We start from the raw sequence: 23,151 nt of genomic DNA, 5'->3' as shown, positions 1-23,151 counted from the left end.
GTCTGTTATCCAAGAATACCCTATAGCATCCTGACACAAGTGCTATCCAGTTAACTCCATGCTTTCTGAACAGGAGGTCTTTTCAGATTTACTCTGCCACAGAATCCCATATTGACCTGGCCAGAGCAAAAATGATAAATATTCTGGAATTTCTCCAGGGCAGTTTGAATTTTTTTCAGGAGCAGAATTCTTAAGTAATCGGGTATTTTTCACATTCAGGTAGTAACTATATTAGTTATAAATCATTCCCAGTTCAGGTAATACATCTCCACATAATGAATATTCTCCTGGCAATATAAAGAATCATATCTAGTAGGACTGAGAGTATTCCCAGACTCTTTTATAGCAGTATTGATGTATCAATTACATTTAACTTGGAAATAAAGTGATGTTTTGTTTAGCAGTCCAGCCAAGTTTCATTTTTATGACTTATGCAAGCAAAAGTGAGTGATAGCAAAGATGCTGGTAGGGTTTCACAGACCAAGAGATATTCTTATCATTCTGTTCAATTTCTTAACATAGAAACTGTAAATTCCTGCCTGCATTCTGTGGTCCATGTGTTTATGGACAAAGAACAGCTGCGGTTATCACTACCAGTTGTATAAAATACTCTATAGCAGAAATGTGTGAGTCTGCCAGTTTGGTCGTTCCCAGTCTTCGTGTCCAGGATGGATTCTTAGGAAGGCATGCCCCATGGGAAGCCATTTACAGGACACCTAAGTAGGCTAGACTTCACATCTTCCATGAGATCTGAAATTAATTGTGTTCAAATGAAAAGTACTCAATACTGTGCCAGATCAATAATTCGGTTCTTTTCAATAGCAACAAGGAGAAAGGATTCTGTTCATTCTTATTTTTCTCTTAGGCATTGTTTTTCTTCTCTTTCATCTTTTCACAAGTCTTTCTTGCTGGTATTTCTCAGGTGTGTGTGATGATATGACATACCAGTTGTAGAAGAAGTAAAAATTGGCATATCAGTTAATTTATTTTCAATTCCTAGGAAAGCAAGCAATTTATTCTCTGCAGGGGGAGCTCTTCAAAATGTTTTAAAGCAATAGAAAGCAGAAATTAAAGGAATGTAAGTAGTTGAATGGCAGTTTAATCTGGTGACTTTTTGGTTTGAAGTTAGTTAAGTGATCTCGTAGGTGTCAGTTTTCCCTCCAACCAGGGGCAAGGAAGGTAAGAGCTGACAGGAACACGCTATGGTCTTATTTTCTTAGCAGATATAGAATTGTGGAGACTGTCCAGGCACATAATCTTGCAGAAGAAACAAGCAAAGAAAAAAATGTATAAACCACATTTTTTCTTCCATAACAGATCTTAAATTGTCAGTAATGAGAAGTAATTCATGGTGAAAGATAATTTGAAAGCAGGGTATTATGTGTAGTGCAAACTACAATCTTGCACATCAGTTCAGCATTTCTTTTTATAGTGCTTATTTATTTTTTTAAAATCTCTTAAAATTATGAAGTTCTTCAATATTTGTATATACCCTTTTAATCCAAAACTGTAATTGTGTTTGTTTCCCTCCTCCAGCTATTGATAGGCTATGAAAATGGGACTGTTGTATTCTGGGACTTACGATCTAAAAGAGCTGATCTGAGAGCTTATTATGATGAGGTAAGCAATTTACATTAATTCAGAGAAACTATTGTTCAGCAGTTTGTCATATGTCTTGTCAAGCAGGTAGATATTTATCTTAAGGCATTGCTTGTTCTGGAAGTACTGTTTGTGCTATGCTTTTGAACAAGTTACTGACAAAATTAATCAAAACCTGAAATCTCTAGTTCTAATGCATCAGGCTTTTGTGAGTGTACTATGACATGGAGTCTCTTCCCCTTGATTCTGACAAGTTCATCAGCTTCAGTGTGGGGATCCTTAGTTGGACAGAGTGTGGTAGTGAGCTGACCTGAGATACAGCTATATTGGGAATTATATAATTATCTTTACTGTGTATTACTAGAACATTAATTAGAATGAAAGATAGATTAGTCTGTAGGGCTATTGGTCTATTGTAGGGCTATTACCTAGTACTCAAGATCTGATTAAAAGGTTTTCAAAATTGTATTCTCATAGTTTTATCAGACAATTGTCTCTTGCCATTTGTAAGCCAATTGTATCAACCACAGACACAGTTCTTTTATCAATAAACAGGCTGTTTCAAAATCAGATATATTCCTAGTTATTAGGATTTTAGTACTAGCCCTAGGGAAAAATCTGCTTTGTTCTGACAGCCCTTCTGTAAAGTTCACCATGGGTGAATGTGAATGCAGCTACAGCTCAAGGTAGGAAAGGACATTTTCTTTAAAGTGGGCCAGGCAGTAATTGGTTTCCTTTAGTTCTCTTTCCTTCTTCATCTTGCCACCTTACTACATGTAAGGAGTAGACACATTTATACACACTCTAAAACGTAATTCTGAATATATCTGAATCCTGCACTCTTTCAGGCCTGTTTTCACAGACACATTAACGCTACACTGAGCTTCAAGGTTAAGATTCTGAGCATCCACATAGCAGCTGTTCTAAAGGACAGGGTAATTTGGAGTTCAAACAGACTGGTACTTAAGCCTCAAGACATGCCTACTAAAGTGACAGTCCACCTGTGCATACACTTGAGAAATTGCACCTGTTCTGTTACTTAAGGCTGGACAACTTTTTCCTTTTACAAGTCTCCTGGGGGGATCTGTTCACTCATTGTCCTCTCTTGTGCTCAGAATGAGACTACATAAAACAGGATCTTCATAATACTGTTTCCTTTTTTTTCTTTTTTTTTTTTTTCCATTCTTGTTGGAGACAGAGTGGTAGGGTGTTGAAAATTTCTCATACAATTTAGTTGGTCCACATTTTTCAGTATCGTCCTCAGGAATGTTTTTTGGCCTTTTTATTAGTCATGTGGTTTCCTCCTCAGTGGTTACTTGCTGTGTCATTACTGCACTTTGTGCAACTTGTGATGGCTTGCTATCGTCTACTGAAATAGTTGCAAAATTCTTACTTTGTCTCTAAAAGGGTTGTGTGACTAGCCATTGTACTTTATTCCAGACTTTCAGGCTCCAGATTGATAATGTTCCAGATCTGCTAGGATTTCCCTAGGGAGCTCCTAAAAAGGGTTCCTTTTTAAATCCTGCGTTATATAGCTACTGTGAGTCACTAATTATTTGTTTGGCATGTGCCACTTAGTATTTGGCACCAACCCAAGTTTTCAAACCCAGGCCTCTTCTTACAGATTGATCACCTAAGATCACAGTCCAGAAAACATTGTTCCTGCTCCCCTTCACCGTTCTATCTGGACTCATGCAAGGCCTCTGTGCACCATGACGCCTGACCAATCTTTCATTATCATTGTTCTGGCACTGAGCCAGCCAGTTGAAATTGCAGGTTATCTCTCAGGTCTCAAGATAAATTACTGTAGTGTTCTGTATCTTCATTGAATACCAAAGTGCCTCTTTGAATGGGGTCTGAATAAAATTAATCCAGCCTCATTTTTCTTGCTGTCATTATGCTTTCTTTAGCACCAGTTTTGAAACTAACTTAGTCACCCTGTTTGATGGTGAAAGAACTGGAAATCTCATCTAACTCACCACTTCCTGTTCTGGCATCTTTAAGGATGGTCAGATGGAATGATCTTTTCTGGCTTTTCAGTGGAGCAGATACTTCTGGTTTGGAACAAAAATTCCCTGGCACCAGGCTTCTCCGTTAGCGCTTGGTGTGTACTGTGAGAAACACCTTATATTCTTGTCTTTGATGGACTGTGAGTGTTCTCACCAAGGCAAGTTCTTTCTTCTCTGTAATCTTCTTCAGATAGCTGTCCAGCTTGGTAATGTCATTCAAAATAAATGTCAGCACCCTCAAGACTCCATCCGAATACTCACCCTTTCACAGGATAGAGCCTCAACTGAACTTCTCCTGTGTTACTCTTGGTAGCATTGGCTTTCAGTCTCCCCAGACGAGCTGTTGAGAAGGAGGCTCTCTGTTGTTAGCCACATCTGTAGAACTTGTCACTGTGTAGCACAGGAGTGAGAAGTTAACAGCATGTATTTTTTGATACAGAAGAGGAAGGGAGGCTGGTAACTGATTGCCTATCTACAAGTTTAAATATTCTTCCTTTTTAAGTTCAAGATGGGGACTGTATCTGCTGACATTCAATTGTTACAGAGAGGAATAGTTTCATATCTCATGTATTAAAATATATTTCTTTTCATACAGACACAGGAAATGCTTTCATTTCATTGTCAGCGAGAGCTATTACTAAAAGGCATCTTCCATTCAATTTTTTTACTGTGTTGAGTGCTGGTTTTTTAATTGAGGTCTTAGAAGTAGTGGACACTCAGGTCAGATAGAATAGGTCCTCTTTATTTGCACACTTGAACAACTGGCTAACAAAAGGATCATCAAGAGATAACAGTTCTCAGTCCACTAGAACATCACTACTGTGAAATCTTGCCTGTCCTTTCTAGGCTGCATGGCATTGTCATACCAGTGTGATGCTTCTCATTACATGAGACTTGCAGACATGGATACGAGACATACGTTGCAGATATCTCCTCAGAATGCGGGTAATCTTCTGACAGGGAGATGAGTTCTTTCCTACAATATTAGCAGGATCTGTCCAATACTTGCAGAAGTATGCCCTTTCATTTTCCTTGCTGTCCAGATTAATGACATGGAAACATTGCTCCTAGAATAAACATCTTGCTGAGACAATCTAATAGTTTGTAAGTGGTGGAGCTGAAGACTCTGCCCGCTGTTCACAGACCTGCAATTGCAGCTTCTGCAGCTGCATTCCTAACTCTGTCTTCGTCATGCTGTACTTCATGTCTTGAAGGCTGGGAACCTTTCATAGATAAAACATGTATGCATATTTCAAATGAGAGAGCTTCTCACCAAGGATAGAAAAGACTGTACAAGTTGCATGATCTGGAACTTCCCTGCTTGGTGGCCTTGTAAGCCTGTATCTTCCCTTTAAAGCTTCTTCCTGATGGTTTACTCACTGGAGCTAAAGGTAATCCTGTCTGTCTTTTAGCCCCACTGATGACCAGTTAGAGGCTGCCTCAGTTCACCAACTCCTGATACAAGGAGTTTCTGTTTTCTTCTCTACTGTGTCAAAGCTTCTCAAGAGACTAAAATGTTCTCGCTTGTGAAGCGCTTGGTCCCAGAGTGGAGCTTGAACCTGCTGCTAAAGAATCTTGTGTCTGATCTTCAAGATGTCAGCTGCAAATTTATTTCTTTGTGTGGATGATGATTGTCATCTCAGTGGTGATGCATATGAGATACTAAGGCCCTTTCAATCAATACTCACATATGATGCCCTTTATAAAAGGCTTTCCTTGCAAGCGCTTTTATAAATTCCCTCAAAAGTTTATTTCCATCAACTGGTATAAAAAGAGAGCATATAAACAAGACAGATCCTTCAAAGGATTCTCAAGTTGTTACGGATAGTTGGCAGACCCAGAAAAACAGCCGTCTTCATACACAGACCGTCTAAAAGTTTGATGGGTTGTGTCAACGCACATTCAGAGCTTCCTGAAGCATAGTCGTCATTTTTCATTAGAACACATCTCCAAAATGAAGCTGCAGAGTTCACAGAAACATTTGCCGAATGATATCTCCCTACCTTTATCAAGCACTATGCCATTATGGAAGTATCAAATAGGATGTGGCCCTTGCTGTAATGGTCCTGCAGTACTGCTAACACAAATGTTTGTTAAGATTCAAGCAATAGGATAAGATGAGTATGGTGCTTGTACAAAATATGGTTAAAAGTGGTCCTGCAGTCCCCACGAGTTCTTCTCAGTGGAGGAGTTTTGTGGTTGGGAAGGAACTGAAATGGTGTTGGGCACGCTGAATTTTAGTACATGCTGAGTATGAGAGAAGATAGAATATATATGCAACCACTGTGGGTATTGCAGAAGGAGAAACATACCCAATCTGGAGTGATATGCTTTATGTGCATACACTGTGTGAACATTCACATGAGTCACCCACTGTGATGAACTCCTGTTCTGAGTAAATAATTGCTCCTTTTTTTGTGTGGATGCTAAAGAAGCGGATGAGAATGGTAGACATATTCTAGCAGAGGGAAAATTAGGAACTTGTTCAGTACCACTTTTCAGTATTAGTTGTGACTCCCAGCTGAGACCTTAAAAAATGATTCTAAGTATTTCTTGCCCATTTCGGGGCACAGTCTAACAGGTGAGTTTGAGCTGCTGGTATGCCAACTGTCTGTGACAGGAGCATTCCACCTCAGCTCCACTCAACATGAGGTTTATGCTGGCAGGTGGCACCTGGTAGCTGAGCGGCAGTTTAACAAGCAGCTTGGTACAATTTTCAGCTGCTCCTGCTCAGACACAGTTAGCGACTGTAACCATGTGAAATGTGTGATAACACATCAAAAGCAGATTCAAATTTGGCATGATAGCAAGCATGAATGAGCTCATGTCAGAATTAATTTGCACGAGGATAGACAAGTGAAGCAGCGCTCCCCGCAGATCTAAGGTTCTTACTACCCGAGGGCAGCGGCATTGGACTCTGCATGAACCATCTTTCTGTGTTGTCTTCTGTTGCTTCAGTTATAGTTTTGTATCTTCTGGGTCTTTAAGAGGAATGGTGTGCCAACCCCCCTCTGGTAGGTAGAAGTTTGAGTGACACCCATTATGTCACTCGAAGAAAAATATCTAGAGTTCACTTTGTTCAGCTCAGTTAAGCATTTATTGGCACGACGAGCTTACTAGTGTGTTGTCAAAGCTTTCACATACAAGGCATGTCAGATCGCTGTTAAAACGTCTGGCTCATCTTAATGCAAAGGCTCGTTTATGGCTATGCTGTCCAGCCTCATGAGCTGCGTAAAGTTTTGGTAAAGGGTCACAGCCTTTTCATTGGTTTCTTCTGATATTCCCTCCAGACCATGAGCCGTTATCAACCGTAACAATCAATATACTTATTAAAAGAGGAAGACCAACAGGGACTTTTGAATAGTGACCAGTAGCGCTTAGGTTTATTTCTTGTCAGCTTAAGCAAAATTGATATGAACAACTCCAATGCTGACTTATGAATACCCAGGCATGATTGTAAAGTGATTTGAATAAATCAGGTAAATGGCCATATGCAATTGTAAGTGCATGTAGGGCCTTAGCATTTTCTGGGTTGCAAAAATGGAAATTTATTAAACTGCATTCAAAAATAGGTCTCTTATTTACGTTTACATAAAAACATATTGTATGTTTCGCTAATTTGGCAGCTAACATTTCTGGAAGGGAAATGGATTCAAGGGAAAATTCTATGAGTTTGTGCTTCTGAGGGGAGTGTGTGAGAAACTGTGGTATACAATGAATCAATACTTTGTTTCGTCAGAAAATGGCTTTTGTTGGTTTCCAGCACATACCAGTGAAAATGAAGGACTTACACCATTATCCTTTCAGCTAGTTTGATGTAATTATGCATATTTCCAGGCAGTTCCACTAATTATGCACGAAATTCTAAGAACGGACTATTAATTTTTGAAGTGTTGCTTTCTGGCATGCGTAACATTCATCATGTGGTACTCGCATTATGTACGTAGGAGTGTGATATTCCTCTGAAGCACTGTCTGTTCCAAAAGTATCTTACATCATTGTTTTGGTAATTTCCTATGTCAGTGAAACAATCCTGCTCTCTTTAGTGGTTTTGGTTTTATATTAAACATCCCAGATTTCTGTGTACTGGCTCTGAAGCTTAAGTATGGGGGGGAGTGGAAATTACTCGAGAATGGAGTGCTATTTCTACTTTTCCTAAATAGCCCTCTGGGGAAGACTGCATATGTTGTATGTTACCTGTAAAACTTGTTAGATAGAATTCCCTGTATGTTTGTCAGATGAAATACTTCTAAGGAGAGCTATCGGATATATTACAATTGCACTGTATGTCCCTTGTTCTTATACTTTTACCTTAATACCCTGTTCCTTCAGCTTTGGTCTGATTCAGTACAGGCTTTCTTACGTTCTTGTGTTATGTTAGCATTTGTAATGAATCCTTTTGCTTGACTAGCAGATTACAGCCATTGGTTACTAAAAAAAGTGCTGGTGATGGACTTTAGACAAACAAGAACCATCGAACTGTTGATATACCGTTAGATTAATATAATCCAAAGTCATACATTGAAATATCATTAGCGTAAACACTGTATTCCATTTCAGTCTCAAGTTCTTCTTTCATTTCTGTAGGCTATTCATTCTGTTGCTTGGCATCATGAAGGAAAACAGTTCATGTGCAGTCACTCTGATGGCAGCTTGACCCTATGGAATCTGAAGAGTCCTAACAGACCATTCCAGACCACAATTCCACATGGTAATTTTGACAGTTAAAATGTATAACTAAGAAGCAACACAATATTCTCCATGTTGTTTGCTAGTATCTATGTTTATTTCATTTTTTATTGTAGCCCAGATCCGGAGTTGCTTCTTGCATAAATATTTTAATCTGCAAAGTAGCTGCAAAGTATTATAAAAATCAGAGAGCAATTTTGATCAAACTTTTTTTTTTTCATTGGTATCATAAATATGTCTTACTGTTTAATATTGCTTTAATGTCTTCTTTTATCCAATTCATCTTAATGGTCTACTGCTGGTTTTTGACACCCTCAGGCTATGGGATTTTAACATTTCTTTCTTTTATATTTTGTACTTATGTGCTTGTATCTGCAATTTTCACAAGAAATAATACATTTTGTACAAGGCACTGTGTTGCTTGTTACAGAGATTGTACAGGGCTTCCCAAGTCACTGCAGTGAAGAATTTAAAAGAGTCATATTAAGAAATGGCTGTATCTTTTATGGCTGGGACTTTATATGCCATTTCTTCCTATAAATGAGGTAAAAAGGTATTGACTCTACTGCAAATCAATACATTACAAAGGAGCCTCACTGGGTGGAGAGGGAGGGAGAAGGGGAAGGCAAGATCTATGTAGCCCAGAAAAGTTTTAGCATTTTCTTAAATTTCCTAATTTATTTTATCAATTTTAGTCATAGAATTGTACTTTATGTCTAATCCCCAGCTCAAAACAGGCCTGATTAGATCAGTTAGGTCAGGGCAGCATCCAGTTGATACTGGACACTTGAACTCTTCCAACAACAAATTGCACAACTTCTCTGGACGTCTTCCAGTATTTCATGACCCTCATGGTACAGATTTTTTTGCTAATATCTAACCAGAATTCCCCATGTCATGACTTGAGTCCTTTGCCTCCAGTCATGTCACTGTGCACTTCTGAGAACATCACTGGAACCTCTGGCTCCATCTACGCTGTATCCTCCGATCAGGTTGTTGTTGAAAGCAAGCATAGGCTTTCCACAGTAACAAAAGCAAAATTTTTTTTGTTTGCAAGTGACTTTTCTCTGACTGGAAGAAAGTACTGAGCCATAATTAACCAAGAACCCATGAATTTCAGTTGTATGCTTCATTTAATTTTATCACTCAACTAGTTATACCCCAGAGCGTGTAACATTTTGTCAACAAAAGGAATTGAGTCAATCTGAGAACGACTTAGGAAAAAGTTAAGTTGTTTATGGTCATAATGTGTTCAGAAAAAAAGGCGTACATTTGGTCAAGTTTATTAATTATTAGTTAAGTTTCATCCTTCTCAGTAATCTACATGGGTTTTAGATGTCTTTGAAGTGTGGTCTTTGGTCCTTTAGATGCCTGTGGCAGTAAAAACATAAAGCCATAATAACTGTAATTAATTCAGACAAATGCATATTTTACAAAGATAGGAGCTAATGCTTATCATGTTCTGTAGCTTTAAAGTTCCATTATCTTACTGCTTATACAGTTGCTTCAATGTGTATGTTTATTTTGATAGTTCTGTTATCATGATGTTTTAATACAGTTTTCATCTTTCTTTCCTTAGGAAAAATTCAGAGAGATGGAAAAAAACCTGAATCTTGTAAACCAATTCTTAAAGTAGAGTACAAGACCTGTAAAAACAGGTATGGTTTTAATTCTGTAATTAACTCAATGTTACCTTCCTGAATTAAAGTCCTTTTAAAATCTTTCCAGCTTTCTTCTTGCAAAGCTATTTATTTTTTAAAGGTACTAAACCTGTAATGTAAACTTGTATGTACTATGTAAACTTACAATTATTATGTTGGGTTTTTTTAATACAGTGAACCATTTGTGATATTTTCTGGTGGATTGTCATATGATAAGGCTTGTCGAAGACCAAGTTTAACCATCATGCATGGGAAAGCAATTACAGTTCTTGAAATGGATCACCCTATAGTTGATTTTTTAACTCTTTGTGAAACCCCATATCCAAATGGTGAGTTTATTAAGTAAAACACAGTTACAGAAAATATAAAGGAAGTGATCTTCTCTCATACTTTAATTCCATTCCAGGGACTTCCATTCCACAATTGTCTCCATCTCAAGAAAACCACATCACTGAAAGTAGCTGGACCTTGTTTGCGTTCTCAGTGTAGGAAGCAAGCAATATCTGTACAATAAAGCATGCATAAATGTCCAGATATAAGCTTGAAACACGTGGGCTAGTGTGAGGAAATATTGCTATTAATCAAACATACGTGCTTATATTTCTGACGTTTTTCATGAGGCTGGAAATGTACAGATTGCTAAATTATTGAAGATTGAACTATCACTTATCTGCAAAAAACTTCTTATACTTCAGCCTGAATTGAACTGTTAGAAGTATTTTGCTGCATATTGTGGGGCTTCCAAATTCTGAAGTACATTCACAGCAAATTCCAGAAAGTAAATTAAGAAAAGTTTTAAGTCAAAAAGAAATTGAGTTTAAGCATTTTAAGCTCTCAAGCAGAAAAATAAAATAAATCCTATATACATAGCTAAATCAAATACATATTAAAAACATTTAGTAAAGATAAAGTGTATATTTGTTGCAATGTCATGCATAAATTTAATCTTCAGTTATCAAAGTTAGTTTGGGCCTTCATTTAACTGTGTCAAATACAGTGACACTTCCCAGTACTAAGATTTTGTAGCCCCTACCCCAGCTCGCACACTAATAATCAAAAATTTTGGTTTAACCTGTGTTATTCATAGCCTTGGATAAAAACAGGCCACAGATAACATGTATTCGTAGCTGGCCTGATAGGAAGGTAAATCACTCGCTGTCAACTTACTCAGCCTTTTGGCATCAGCCAGCTGAAGAGTGTACTCTGAGCTTGCACACGCTGGAATGTTTTGCTGCTGTTGAAAAGAGAGTCATGGTTTCACATTTATATTTTTTAAGTAACTTTTATCCTATGTAAACTAATGGACCCTGTGCATCAAGGGAAGCATTTATTTGTCATTTTGATGGTTTATTTTTGATAAATGAAAAAAGCGTTGAATAAAACCCCAAACAATATAATCCCCTAAAGAGTGTATGGGAGGAAGGAGCGTGTCAGTATCTGAACTGAACACAGCAGACTTACAGGATTCCTTTGGAATATTCCTTTGGAATCACTTTGGAAAGGAGGGCGTTGTGTATCATCAAGTGGACTGGACCAGCTGTTCACAATCTGTTTTTGAAGAACAGTTACATACAGTAGAAGTACTGGACAGCAAAAATACATTTTCTGTATAATAATTGAATTCAGCAATGCAGTGATACGCACAACTTATTCATATTGTTTTTCTTTACTTCCAGTATGCCATCATGCTGGCATGCCATAATAGCCAATTCTATTTCTGCTACGTACGTCGATCCGCAGTAGTGCCGCAAAGTAATTTCTCAGTTCCTCTCTGGCCCTACTTTGCAGATACGCCTAGTGTGTGGTTATGTCTAGGATTTGTACCTTAAAACTTTTGTTTAATATATTGTGAAAGTTCAGAGAACATAAATATGACTTGCTTGTTTAAAATGACTAATAGGAGAATTCCATGTCTTTTATACTTGATTCCTCACTTACAGAATTTCAAGAACCCTATGCGGTAGTTGTGCTTTTGGAAAAAGATCTCATTGTTGTTGACCTGACACAAAGCAAGTAAGTATGAAGTCTTATACGAAGCTATTTGTGCATCTTAACTGTCTGGCAAATGATGATAAAAATGTTACCATGCAATGTCATTTTACTATCAAAAATCATTCACTCTTGGTAATAATTCACTCTATATGTTTACCTCCACCTTAAGAGCTAAGATCAGCTATTCAACAGGAACTTGGGATAATATTTAAGTTTGGAAATACATCTAAATCTGAAGTCCCTTCAACATAGCCCTCAAACATTCACTCAGCATCGAAGTTAAGTAGTACTTGGTCACTATGACCTGAATGTGTGTTTTGGAAACCGGATTCAACTACTACTTACATGCATGCCTAACTTCACTAGACTCCACAGGGACTACCACTTAAGTATTTACTTAAGTATCTTAATAAATAATGGCATTGATTTGTAGTGTATCTGTGGGATTATTTAATGATTCAGTTGCTGCTTTAAATGACAAATAGTTCTTTCACATCCGAATCGATGTTCATGTCAAAGAGGAACTATACATCATGTAATGCATAATCCAGTTCTTATTATTTAGTTGTGCCTCCAACACTACCAGTAATATACATCCACATTCGCACTGGCGTAACGAGGAACAGATTTTTGCCTTTAATGTCTTGAAGCACTTTTAAGTGAATCATATTCTGATCTCGCTTACTTTCAAGAATAATTCAAATCATCTCAGCACTAGAAAATGGATGTAACTGAAATCAGAACCAATATTCCTATATTTTGAATTGTGAATAACTACGCCAGAAGCAAGGCCTTCCTTCTTAATAGAACGTCCAAACTGATGGAATTGGAAGTAAAATGAGATCTGTTTATTATGATATTGCAGTTGTTCACTGTAGAATCAGTAGTCCACGAGCCCAATAAGCTAAGTTGCTCAACATAAAATCCACAATTGTATAAGTAGTTCTTAGGTCATAGTATATATCATATCCATGAACCTGAAGCTTCTAGAAAATGTGTCACTGCTGTATAAATAAGATTTTGAGATGTTGGGAAAATAGTTCCTAATCCTCATTCACACAAGTAGTCCTATTAGCCTTAGGAACTATTCACATGAATGGATATTTATGTTACAAGAGGATTCTTGTCACAACAGTGGAATTTTTATATCTTTGAGTAACTAGACATTATTATTATTGACATTAAAAACAATACATATGTTTGAAGAAATAAGGGAAGATGTACCTTATTAGTAATGATTTTACTTAGATTGTTATACACTTTGATATAACAATATATTTTCTTCTATGGCTCAGTGTGTCACAGTGCTTCTAATAAATTGTCTTCCTTAACTAGTTTTCCAATCTTTGAAAATCCATATCCTATTGACATTCATGAGTCACCTGTTACCTGCACAGAATATTTTGCGGACTGTCCTCCAGATTTGATTCCTGTACTCTATTCTGTGGGAGCAAAACATAAAAAGCAAGGATACAGCAATAAGGTAAACAAATATATTTTTTTTTTAAACAAAGAAGGTAGATGTACAACCTGTGTTTCTGTAACATCTTACCAAATTGTATTCATTTTACTTCATTAATAATCACTTCCAAGTTGGTCCAATCAGCAGCTTAGCAGCATGCTTATGTCCTGATATTTGTCCTCAGAAACACCATCGCTTAAGCACACTAGTGACCATTATATAGGACTTAATCATTAGGCTGCTGGAGTTACGCCAGATCAGATTGAGTTAAAGGAGAGCCAGCAGTTTGAATTTGTCTGGGTAAATTATCTCTATCAAAGAAAAAAGTGAAAACATTGTAACTGAAAGAAGTTAGCAGAAGAGCTTCAGTGAAAGTTGAGGGTTGACAGCCCGTCTGTGAGATTTTTATTAAATAGGGACATTAATAATTATTTTACTGAGCTACCAAAATCTTAATATAATGCTTTTAGAAATAGGACAAGCTGCAGAAATAAAAAGAGGAAATGCAATTATTTTATAAATTTCAAGCATTAATCTGTTTTACGTTTTGACTAGAACCAATCCATCATAATAAACTAATTAGAAAAAATATTGGGTAAACAAATCAGACATCATCAGTTTTCTATTCATATTAACAGTATTCTCCTTGGAGCTGCCTTGTTTTCCATGAACTGAGAAACTGGGCCCTATCTACTTCTTTTGGATTTTGATTCAGCAACCTACTTCAGAAAATATTTTTTTTTCTCTTATTTGAATTTGTCTGCTTATCTGTCCTTACCTCATATACATAGTTTCCCAAACTTTTCACCACCTACCTGTATTCCTTGTACACTCTCTTGATCCCTTGCTTTATTTGTGTACATACAAATATACATTCTGAATGTAGATAGCCACTCATTTGCCCCCCACCCAATTCTGTACCCACAAGCATCCACTCCAAGTATCCAGATAACCAGTTTGTGCTCCCAGGTTTTTTCCACCCACTTGTACTCCACACACAATCTCGCTGACTCTGCACGCATGTCATTCTTCACATCCTGTATCCATACATGTCAGGCTTTAGGCACAGACCAGCATTTCGTTCTACCAGCCTAGACCAAGGAGGAGAATGGGAATCTTGCCACTAGTAAGCAAAAGGCAGAGAAAGAGATGATGATTTCATACCTTCTGTAGAAGTTGCATTCCCTTATCTCATATGTCATGGCATCATGCTCAGATACTTGTTTCTGGGCTAGCTTCTTCAGTAGTCTTCATCTTCAAAATAGATTCTCAGTCTATTCAGTGCTCTACAGAAAATCCAAGAGCCAAGCAATCTGAAAAAAGTAGCAGAAATGTTTGTTACTCCTTCCTCTAGTTCTTAATTTGGATTGTTGAGTGTCAGCTATGCAGAACTATTTTAAAAACATAGAACTTTAATTGATAACATAAAAACGTTATTAAGTTTTAAAAGCCTTAATTGATAATATTAAAATGTTAATAAGCTTTAAAAGCCTTGAATGCTACACATTTTTGTTTCTTTTGAGTTGTATTGCTTTTTGGAGGAAGATGTTGTCTACTCCTGAGTTTAAAAATTAACCAAGCAAGATTCATCAGAATTAGTTCTGATCTCTGTACTCTTGTTGTTTGCTTAGGAGTGGCCTATCAGTGGTGGAGCATGGAACCTTGGAGCTCAGACTTATCCTGAAATCATTATTACAGGGTGAGAATGAAATTGAGGATTGGTACTTTTAAAATGTTAATGTCTATAGCTTTCGATTGTGGGTTAGCTATGGGTAAGAGTTGACCCTTCACGGAGCGTGCATATCCTGTCGTCCTCATTTGAGGTATGTGGGTTTTCCCCTTGTGCAAAGTCACCAGAGAAATTCCCATTTGCTGTAGAAAACAGAATTTTGTACTCGCGGATGAGCTATCATGAAGAATTACCATTGGAGACCCCAGTGTTAGACAGCAAGTCTATATACTTGTGAAGATGGGGTCTTTGGAAAGGAAAATCCGTTGGAAGATAATATTTTGGTCTTGAAGGGCATAGAGAACAGCTTTAAAAAGGGGAGCAGCTGTTCTGCTGTAGCTGTTGTCCTTTGGCCTTCTGGAGACATGGTATCTAGGGACAGTTTGGGAATTATTTTAATACCCCAGCGTTAGCGAGGGTGTGGTGTGCTGGGATGAATTTCACCTTGTGAGTGGAGAGCCAGCCCCTTAGCAAAGAGGCATAGAAGGGCTCAGATTGCAGTAGAAGCCCCGTGAGCAATGCCTGATGGATTTTCAAGGGGCCATGCTGTAAAACAGAAGCTGTTCAGCTGTGATGCGTTCTGTTTCCCTCTGGTCTCATCCATACTGATGATAGCAATATACTTGATAAATTGTTATTATCAATGATACTTCACACCTGTTTTTAAAAATAAGATGATTATGTGTACAATAGTACCAATAAGGTGATGAAGGGATTATTCTCATTTTAAACAGAAATGTCTGCTTTCTCCAGCTTTACTTCAGGGATGATTTTATGTTGTTAAAATAAACACAGCTGTAAGGTATTAAGCAAAACAAAGTTATTCTCTGTCCTTTCAAAGTTCATTATACATGCCATTTTTTGAGTGCGTAAGTTTGACGCTGGCCCACTGCAAAGCCAAAAGTGCTGTAATTTTAACTTGTCATTAGCACGGGAATTAATTTCTTGCTGTTGGGATCTTAAAATTCATTGGGGGCTTGGTTGTCAGGAGGAAATGCATGAAGAAGTGTTTTATTAATCTAATCAAACTAACAACAAAATATTTTATTATAGTGAGTATATATATATCGTTATACATTGTCAGTAAGGTATGGAGAGTTACAACGTGAGCAAAATACAGTTGTTCTGCTTGTATTTATCACTCACTGAAAGTAGAAGATGGTTTAGAATTGCATCTTGTTTTAACACATTTAATTTTTATATTTTTTTTAAGCCATGCAGATGGATCAGTAAAGTTTTGGGATGCTTCTGCCAGTAAGTTTCTAAAGTTCACTTTTATATAATGCTGAAAAATCATACAGGCATATATGTGTAACATGATATTTAACAGTATGAGTAGTAATACCTGGGATGATATAATTAGGAATAATGAGGTAAAATTAAGCAATGGACAAGGAGAAAATGAGGATTTCCAAAGCCTCATTTCACAAAGGAATTTTACATAGGCATGTAAACTGAACATGACTGAGAGTTGGTTTTTTATTATGTAATTTGTCTATTTGGAAATGAAGGAAGAACAGATATATGCTGCTTAGAGGTTACATCTTCCAGTATTTTCAAGTTATGGTGAACACCAAAAAGAGAAAAATTCATGAGGTCAACAGGAGTTTATCTGCAAAGACAGAGGTTTGAGAGAGCTTTAATATGAACAAAAATAGGATAATTACTTTTATTTAGAGAAGCAGTGTGAGGCATTAGACCTTGTCTTGTGCATATTTCATTACATACGCTCTTGATAAGAATATGCAAATAGAGGCATTAAAGTTAGGGTGAAACAATACAACCTGTTGCAAGACCCCAAAGCATTCGGTGTGTACACTGCACAGAACCAGTGTCCTAGTCATTTCTTCTTTAATTCTGGCAGGAATGGGGAAAGGAAAAAACTCATAGGAAACATAAACATAACCCACTAATCGGTATGTACATGCTGCAGTAGGAATTTTTCTTAATGATAAAAGCCTAGATGATCATGAATATTCACAATCCCTTCAACAGTAATGGGACTTTCAGTGCATCTCTCATGTCCTGGTCTTAGTCCTGCTTTTCAGGGCATGTACTGCATTACCGGTACCACACATTACCGGTAGTTTTTATTTACAAGGTTTTAATTATTACAGAGTTTTATTATTTACAAGGTCTTAACTTTTTTAATAGAGTTCAAATGTAATTTGAGATTTCATAGCAAACACAATATCCTACTGGTATCTCAAGGCACAAAATACTTCACTTTTAGACATACTTTAATTGTGTAATTTTCTGTCTGAAACCACACATTTGTGGGAGACAGGGAATTACTAAGCCACCGAAGCAGTTTTCCAAATGTATCTTTGCTCAAAAGCCATTGCTGTTTCTTATTTGCCCCTGTGCAGATGGTACCCAGTAATTCACAGGAGCATAGAAAGCCTCACCTTGTACTCAGGCCCTATGATTCTGTAATTCTTCCAATCCTAGTGCGCATGGACCCATGATGTCTGATTTAAAGTGCCACTCTAGATTTGCCACTGGGACTGAGGGCATCCTGAGACCTCTTCCACCACCGCAGAAGGCAGGAAGAATTGCATATTCATTACGGAAGCACTTGCTGTAGTTTGTGAAAATTCCGTAGTGTTTTATACGCTAAAACTTCCAAGAATATAAAAAAAGGATACGCTGAAACTCCTGAACCATATCTGCACTACAAAATGAAAATGTAATTTTGCTGTGTTTGTCATCCGGTTACGTAACTAAAACACCGTTCTTTCATCTTTTTGTTGCTCTTGTTACACGAGTTAGCTAGACTGATCTACCACAATTACACTAACATATGTAACAGCTTTGCCTTTATGTATATACACCCCTTTATAGGTGCTGGGCCTGACTGACTTTTTCTGACGTTATGCAGTTATTAATTAAGGACGCTGATAAATTAATGTCAAAGTAGTAAAAAAGAGGGAGGAATGTCAATAAAACAAAATGGGGTTAATTGGAATCCTTCCTTTACCTCCAGAATTCACTGCAGTGGAGTTCTAGCCTTGACAAAGGCTTCTGGATGTTAAAGTTTTACATACAGGTAGAAATACAGATATACTTACACTAGTAAAGAAATTCAAAACATTTTAGAACTCCTGTTTGTTCAGAAAGTCTTTGTGTTGCCCAGGCCACCGGGATACTTTCCTAATGTTTTCTCTTGAAGTGCCATACAGTCTTTACATTCTAGCAAGACAGTAACTTCAGACAAATGAAATCTTAGTTTCACGTTTGTCCTGGTTTTAGCTGGGATAGAGTTAACTGTCTTCCTAGTAGCTGGTACAGTGCTATGTTTTGAGTTCAGTATGCGAAGAATGTTGATAACACTGATGTTTTCAGTTGGTGCTCAGTATTGTTTAGACTATAGTCAAGGATTTTTCAGCTTTTCATGCCCAGCCAGCGAGAAAGCTGGAGGAGCACAGGAAGTTGGCACAGGACACAACCAGGGCACCTGACCCAAACTGGCCAACGGTGTATTCCATACCATGGGACGTCCCATCCAGTATAGGAACTGGGAAGTGGGGGGCGGGGAATCGCCACTCAGGGACTGGCGGGGTGTCGGTCGGCGGGTGGTGAGCTATTGCCCTGCGCATTGTTTGTACGTTCCAATCCTTTTATTACTACTGTTGTAATTTCATTAGTGTTATCAGTATTAGTTTTTTCCTTTCTGTTCTATTAAACCGTTCTTATCTCAACCCAGGAGTTTTACTTTTTTTTCCCGATTTTCTCCCCCATCCCACTGGATGGGGGGGAGTGAGTGAGCGGCTGCGTGGTGCTTAGTTGCTGGCTGGGGTTAAACCACGACAACGTTTCATTAGGAAAATAGCAGCATTATCAGAGCCTCTCTGTAACATTGAGTATAAGCCCAATTATGGACATAATGGTTAACACACAGCTTTGACATCCTATTCCAGAAAGTACTAAGCGTTTCACTGACAAATATCCATTTTGGAAGTATTAAATACATTAAATACATATGCTACCAGTACTGTGTACCAGAATAATATTTGTATTGTATAATACCCATCATCTTTTCCTTTTGGGCCTTCATAAGGTTGTTTGTTATGCCACAATGGGAAAGAAAATGGGAACTGAGGAATTTTATAACTGATTTGCTTCATGTTAGTCAGTATTTTTTGTATGTTTTAATATATTACAGTTACTCTACAAATGTTGTACAAATTAAAAACATCAAAGGTCTTTGAAAAACAGAAACTGGGAGAAGGAAAAGCAACAGCTGAGATTGTGGAAGAAGATCCTTTTGCTGTTCAGATGATGTACTGGTGTCCTGAAAGCCGAATTTTCTGTGTGGCGGGAGTTTCTGCATATGTGGTGGTTTACAGGTTCAGCAAACATGAAGTAAATACTGAAATTGCAGTAAGTCCTTCAGAATTTTACTTTCTTATAAAAGAATATAATTTCTGAATCAAGTTGCCTTGCTGTGTCTGTACTCATGTACTTGAATAAAATACAAAATAACAAGCTGTATAAATACAGGTTTTGGGACATTCCATTTTAAGTTTTTTGAGAGAAATCTTGATCCTACGTAAGTTAGTGACAAAAATCTAACAGTTTTTGGGAGCCAACTTCACTTTTTTGATTTAATAGTAACATACAGTACTGATTTTATAGTTTGCATTTAAGACTATATGATACAGTAAATCTCTGTTGTACTTACCTGCTCTAAAAATACTGGCTGCTGTATGGTTTTATCAGGTGATATACATGGTGTACATACATAATAGTGCTCTTTTTAAGTCAAGTATTTCATCTCTTTAATTTATGTTCATAGTGTTTGTACTACAAGGGCACTGAAAATTATCACTACCTTTAACAAAATAAAAAGATTTATTTTTTTTTTCTGGCTTATGCTGACTTTGTTTCCCTAAAAATAGACACTATATGAAATGCCAGATTATTTATGGCTAAGCACTTGATATTTTTCTAAGCTTTCTGTTGCTTTATCCTGTTGAAATACTCGTTTTGCTGTCTTCATGTCTTAAGCAGTCACCTTATTTCAGGTAGAATCATACAGTTCATGTTCTTTTAACTGCACTGCAGTCACCTACTTATCATTGTTGTACAGCAAGTCTGACTTTGGTTTAAACCTTGCATTTTTGCACAGGAGCCACAACTACTGCTAACAATGTGGATGAACAGCATTTATAATGTAAAACATTCTTAAGTCTAAGAAATGTAATGGGAGACTACTCTTAAGACAAAGCGAAGCTAAACGTGGCTGCCTCTCCTTCAGGCTTGCCATTCTCTGGTGCTGGAGAATAGTTTGCAACTCTGGACATTCTTTCCAGAAAGTATTTCTTTGTGTCTGTCAGCTCTCAAGAAACCCCAGGGACTGACCCAAAATTTCCCTTACATTTTCCATCTTCCTCGATTACAGTTCTTTTCCTTTTCACACTGTTTTAATGTACTTCAGAAAGTCTATAGTTATAGCCTGGTAAAAAACATGTGTCGTTTTTGGCCTGTAGCCATATGTCAGCTGGTAAGGAAATTGATTACCTATAGCTGTTCTATTGTTTTTCTCTCGGGTTTTTTCCCCCAGAGGCAATTATTAAGCTAGCTGAACGTATCCTTTCAGGAAAGTTTTAAAACTAATGAACAGTAATTTCACATTACTGACCAGCTCATGTATAATGCTGCTAAAATTACTACATTTCTGTATTCTTACATTGTTCCACAGCAAATGTGCCTTATCTTTTATTACCTATCACTTCATTTCTTTTTTTTCCTGTCTTCTGTGGCTGAATTGCATCAGAACTAGTATTTTCTAAAGTGTTATAATATGTGCAATTTAACAGTTTCTCATGTTTCATCTGTAATTAAGAAGCATTTGTATGAGAAATTGTTCTCTGAAGAGTTGCTTTAATATTATCTAATCTTGACGGTACAGTCACCGAGTTCCCCTGGATTTTGTGCATCCCTGATATGGGCCTCATCTCTTGGTTTCTGCATTTTTGATGCAGGCATTCAAGACTTCACTCTTAAATGGTGGGGGTTTTCTTAATAGAAAGTATGGGGAGTCTTTGCTAGAAAATGTACCTGATTTTTGGCTGTCTGGCTTTGTCTATACTGAGACTGAGCTGGTCAGTCTCAGGATTTCTTTGCTGCCTGGGCTGAGCCCAAGCTCGAGCACTTGGCATCCTCCCTTCTCTAGCAACCAGTCTGAACTCACCTTGAGTTCAATCTACAAATCCCAGCATTTTAAGGACCCCTTGTTGGTTTGACTGCCTGACGTCAGTCTTGCAGTGTTATTGCTGTGGTAAATGGGAAGCATGGAGGCTGCTCAAAGGTTTCTCTGTGTAGCAGGGAAGTCCGCTGCTGAATATGCCTTAGAGGCATAGGCTGTGCCTGAGATTTCCTTGATGGAAGTATTATTTGCATCATTCCATATCAGATTCTGGAGGCAAGTAGTATGCATGAGACAAATTCTGCTTCGTATCCAACCTTGGAGTCACTGCCATAGAGTTATGTAAAAAGCATTTGCTGCTGTTCTCTCATCTGAAGCTACTCCATCCTGTCTCAAAAGGATATCTAGGTATCTATTAAACATGATCACTTTCTCAGTGATCAGTTTTTCCTCAGTGAAGCTCCTCTTCAAAGGTCTCGAGAAGACCTATAGGAAAAAAGTTTACTGTGGTTTGAACATAGAAAGCAGAATCAACGAGCCTAGTGACGGGATCTGCCAAAAAGATCTTTACGGTGTGTCAAAATAAATTGGTACAATAGGTCTGTACCCCTTCCAAGGTCCTGTTAAAGCAGGGACCAAAACATTAAAAAAATTCAGTCATGTTAGCAGCCTAAGTTTTTCCTTCTCTCTACAAATGGACAATAGCTAGAACTTAACAAAATGAATTTTAGTAGAAAAAGGAAGACACAAAGAAAAATGTCCAAAGAAGAATGATGCACTTCTAACATGGCAAGCAGAAGAACATACTCTTCAACAGTTACTTCAGTCCTGCCTGAAGATTAAACAGCATTATAAATTGTTTGGGTGAGCAGCAATTACTTCCAGGAGATTAGATTTTCCTGAACTCAATATTTCACTCATTAGCCTTTGAAGGCAAATGTTGTCCATAGTTTTTTTTAGCCGATTCAGGCAAAAAAATATCCATGCATTTTGCAAGGAGAAAACAAAAGTGAAATTTTGAGAAAGGACCCTTTCTCTTCTGGTTGAGCAGAATCACTTCTTTCTGAAATCTTACGTGTTTTAGCACAATGGTTGACAAATGGGAGAGCCTTCGGTACTGATCATTATTTCCTAATTCTCATAAAACCTAGGTATTTTCTTAATCTCTGTTCTGGTACAGATAATATCTCGGTGAAAGATCACTAAGATGGAGTTTGCAGTGTCTTACATCTGCAATTGCTTCTGATGACTTCAAGGTACCAGCACTGAAATTACTGTTCAGCTAGTAATCCCCAGATCTTATCTCTGAGGGCTGTGCCTCGGTTTTTATTCTTTTCAAAATGGGGATCTCCTTGGACAATTCGTGAGGTAGAAAGAATTGCCCAATATTTACTGTGATTCTTTGAGATGATGACTTACTGAGCTCCTTGTCCAGTTTCCTGTATGTTTTGGAGTCCTTCAGTTAAGGTTTCCTGAATTAGTGGAAAGAATCAAAGGGTGGTTGGGCATGGTTGGTCTCCTTTTCCCTATCTAGAGAGCCTAGAAGGAAGGCAAAGGCGAACTGGTTTGAAGTTTGCTTTTCAGAATCTGCCAAATTCATGTTCAGCCTAAGGAATATGGAATTCTGTGCTGTTATCTCTGATTTCCTGACCCCCACCTATGGATAAATGGAGTTTGTTCATCAGTAATACCCACACTGTCAGGCTTCTGCATACTGGCTAAAACCTGTCTTGTAGAGACTCTGTTGTACTAGTAATAAGGAGGCAGAGCTGATGATCATTCTTTTAATGAATTTGCTTAGGAAAAAGGTAACAGGAAATAGGCAGAAAATTTTCATGACATTTATCCTCAATGGTGAC

General features: G+C 37.5%; 1 protein-coding gene across 5 annotated transcripts in view; it reads left to right on the top strand.

The window, feature by feature from the left end:
- Positions 1–23,151, top strand: part of STXBP5L (syntaxin binding protein 5L) — a 195,273-nt gene that overhangs the window by 111,042 nt on the left and 61,080 nt on the right. For all 5 annotated transcript variants that reach the window (XM_049824541.1, XM_049824543.1, XM_049824542.1 and 2 more), the window contains 9 exons: positions 1,537–1,620; positions 8,196–8,319; positions 9,877–9,955; positions 10,133–10,287; positions 11,899–11,971; positions 13,286–13,433; positions 15,044–15,111; positions 16,355–16,395; positions 19,307–19,524. In XM_049824541.1, the coding sequence (XP_049680498.1) occupies positions 1,537–1,620; positions 8,196–8,319; positions 9,877–9,955; positions 10,133–10,287; positions 11,899–11,971; positions 13,286–13,433; positions 15,044–15,111; positions 16,355–16,395; positions 19,307–19,524 (990 nt within the window). The remainder of the gene's footprint in view (positions 1–1,536; positions 1,621–8,195; positions 8,320–9,876; positions 9,956–10,132; positions 10,288–11,898; positions 11,972–13,285; positions 13,434–15,043; positions 15,112–16,354; positions 16,396–19,306; positions 19,525–23,151) is intronic.

Source organism: Accipiter gentilis, chromosome 21, assembly GCF_929443795.1.
Source record: "Accipiter gentilis chromosome 21, bAccGen1.1, whole genome shotgun sequence".
Classification (NCBI taxonomy): domain Eukaryota; kingdom Metazoa; phylum Chordata; class Aves; order Accipitriformes; family Accipitridae; genus Astur; species Astur gentilis.
This window is presented reverse-complemented; position numbering and strand designations above follow the sequence as displayed.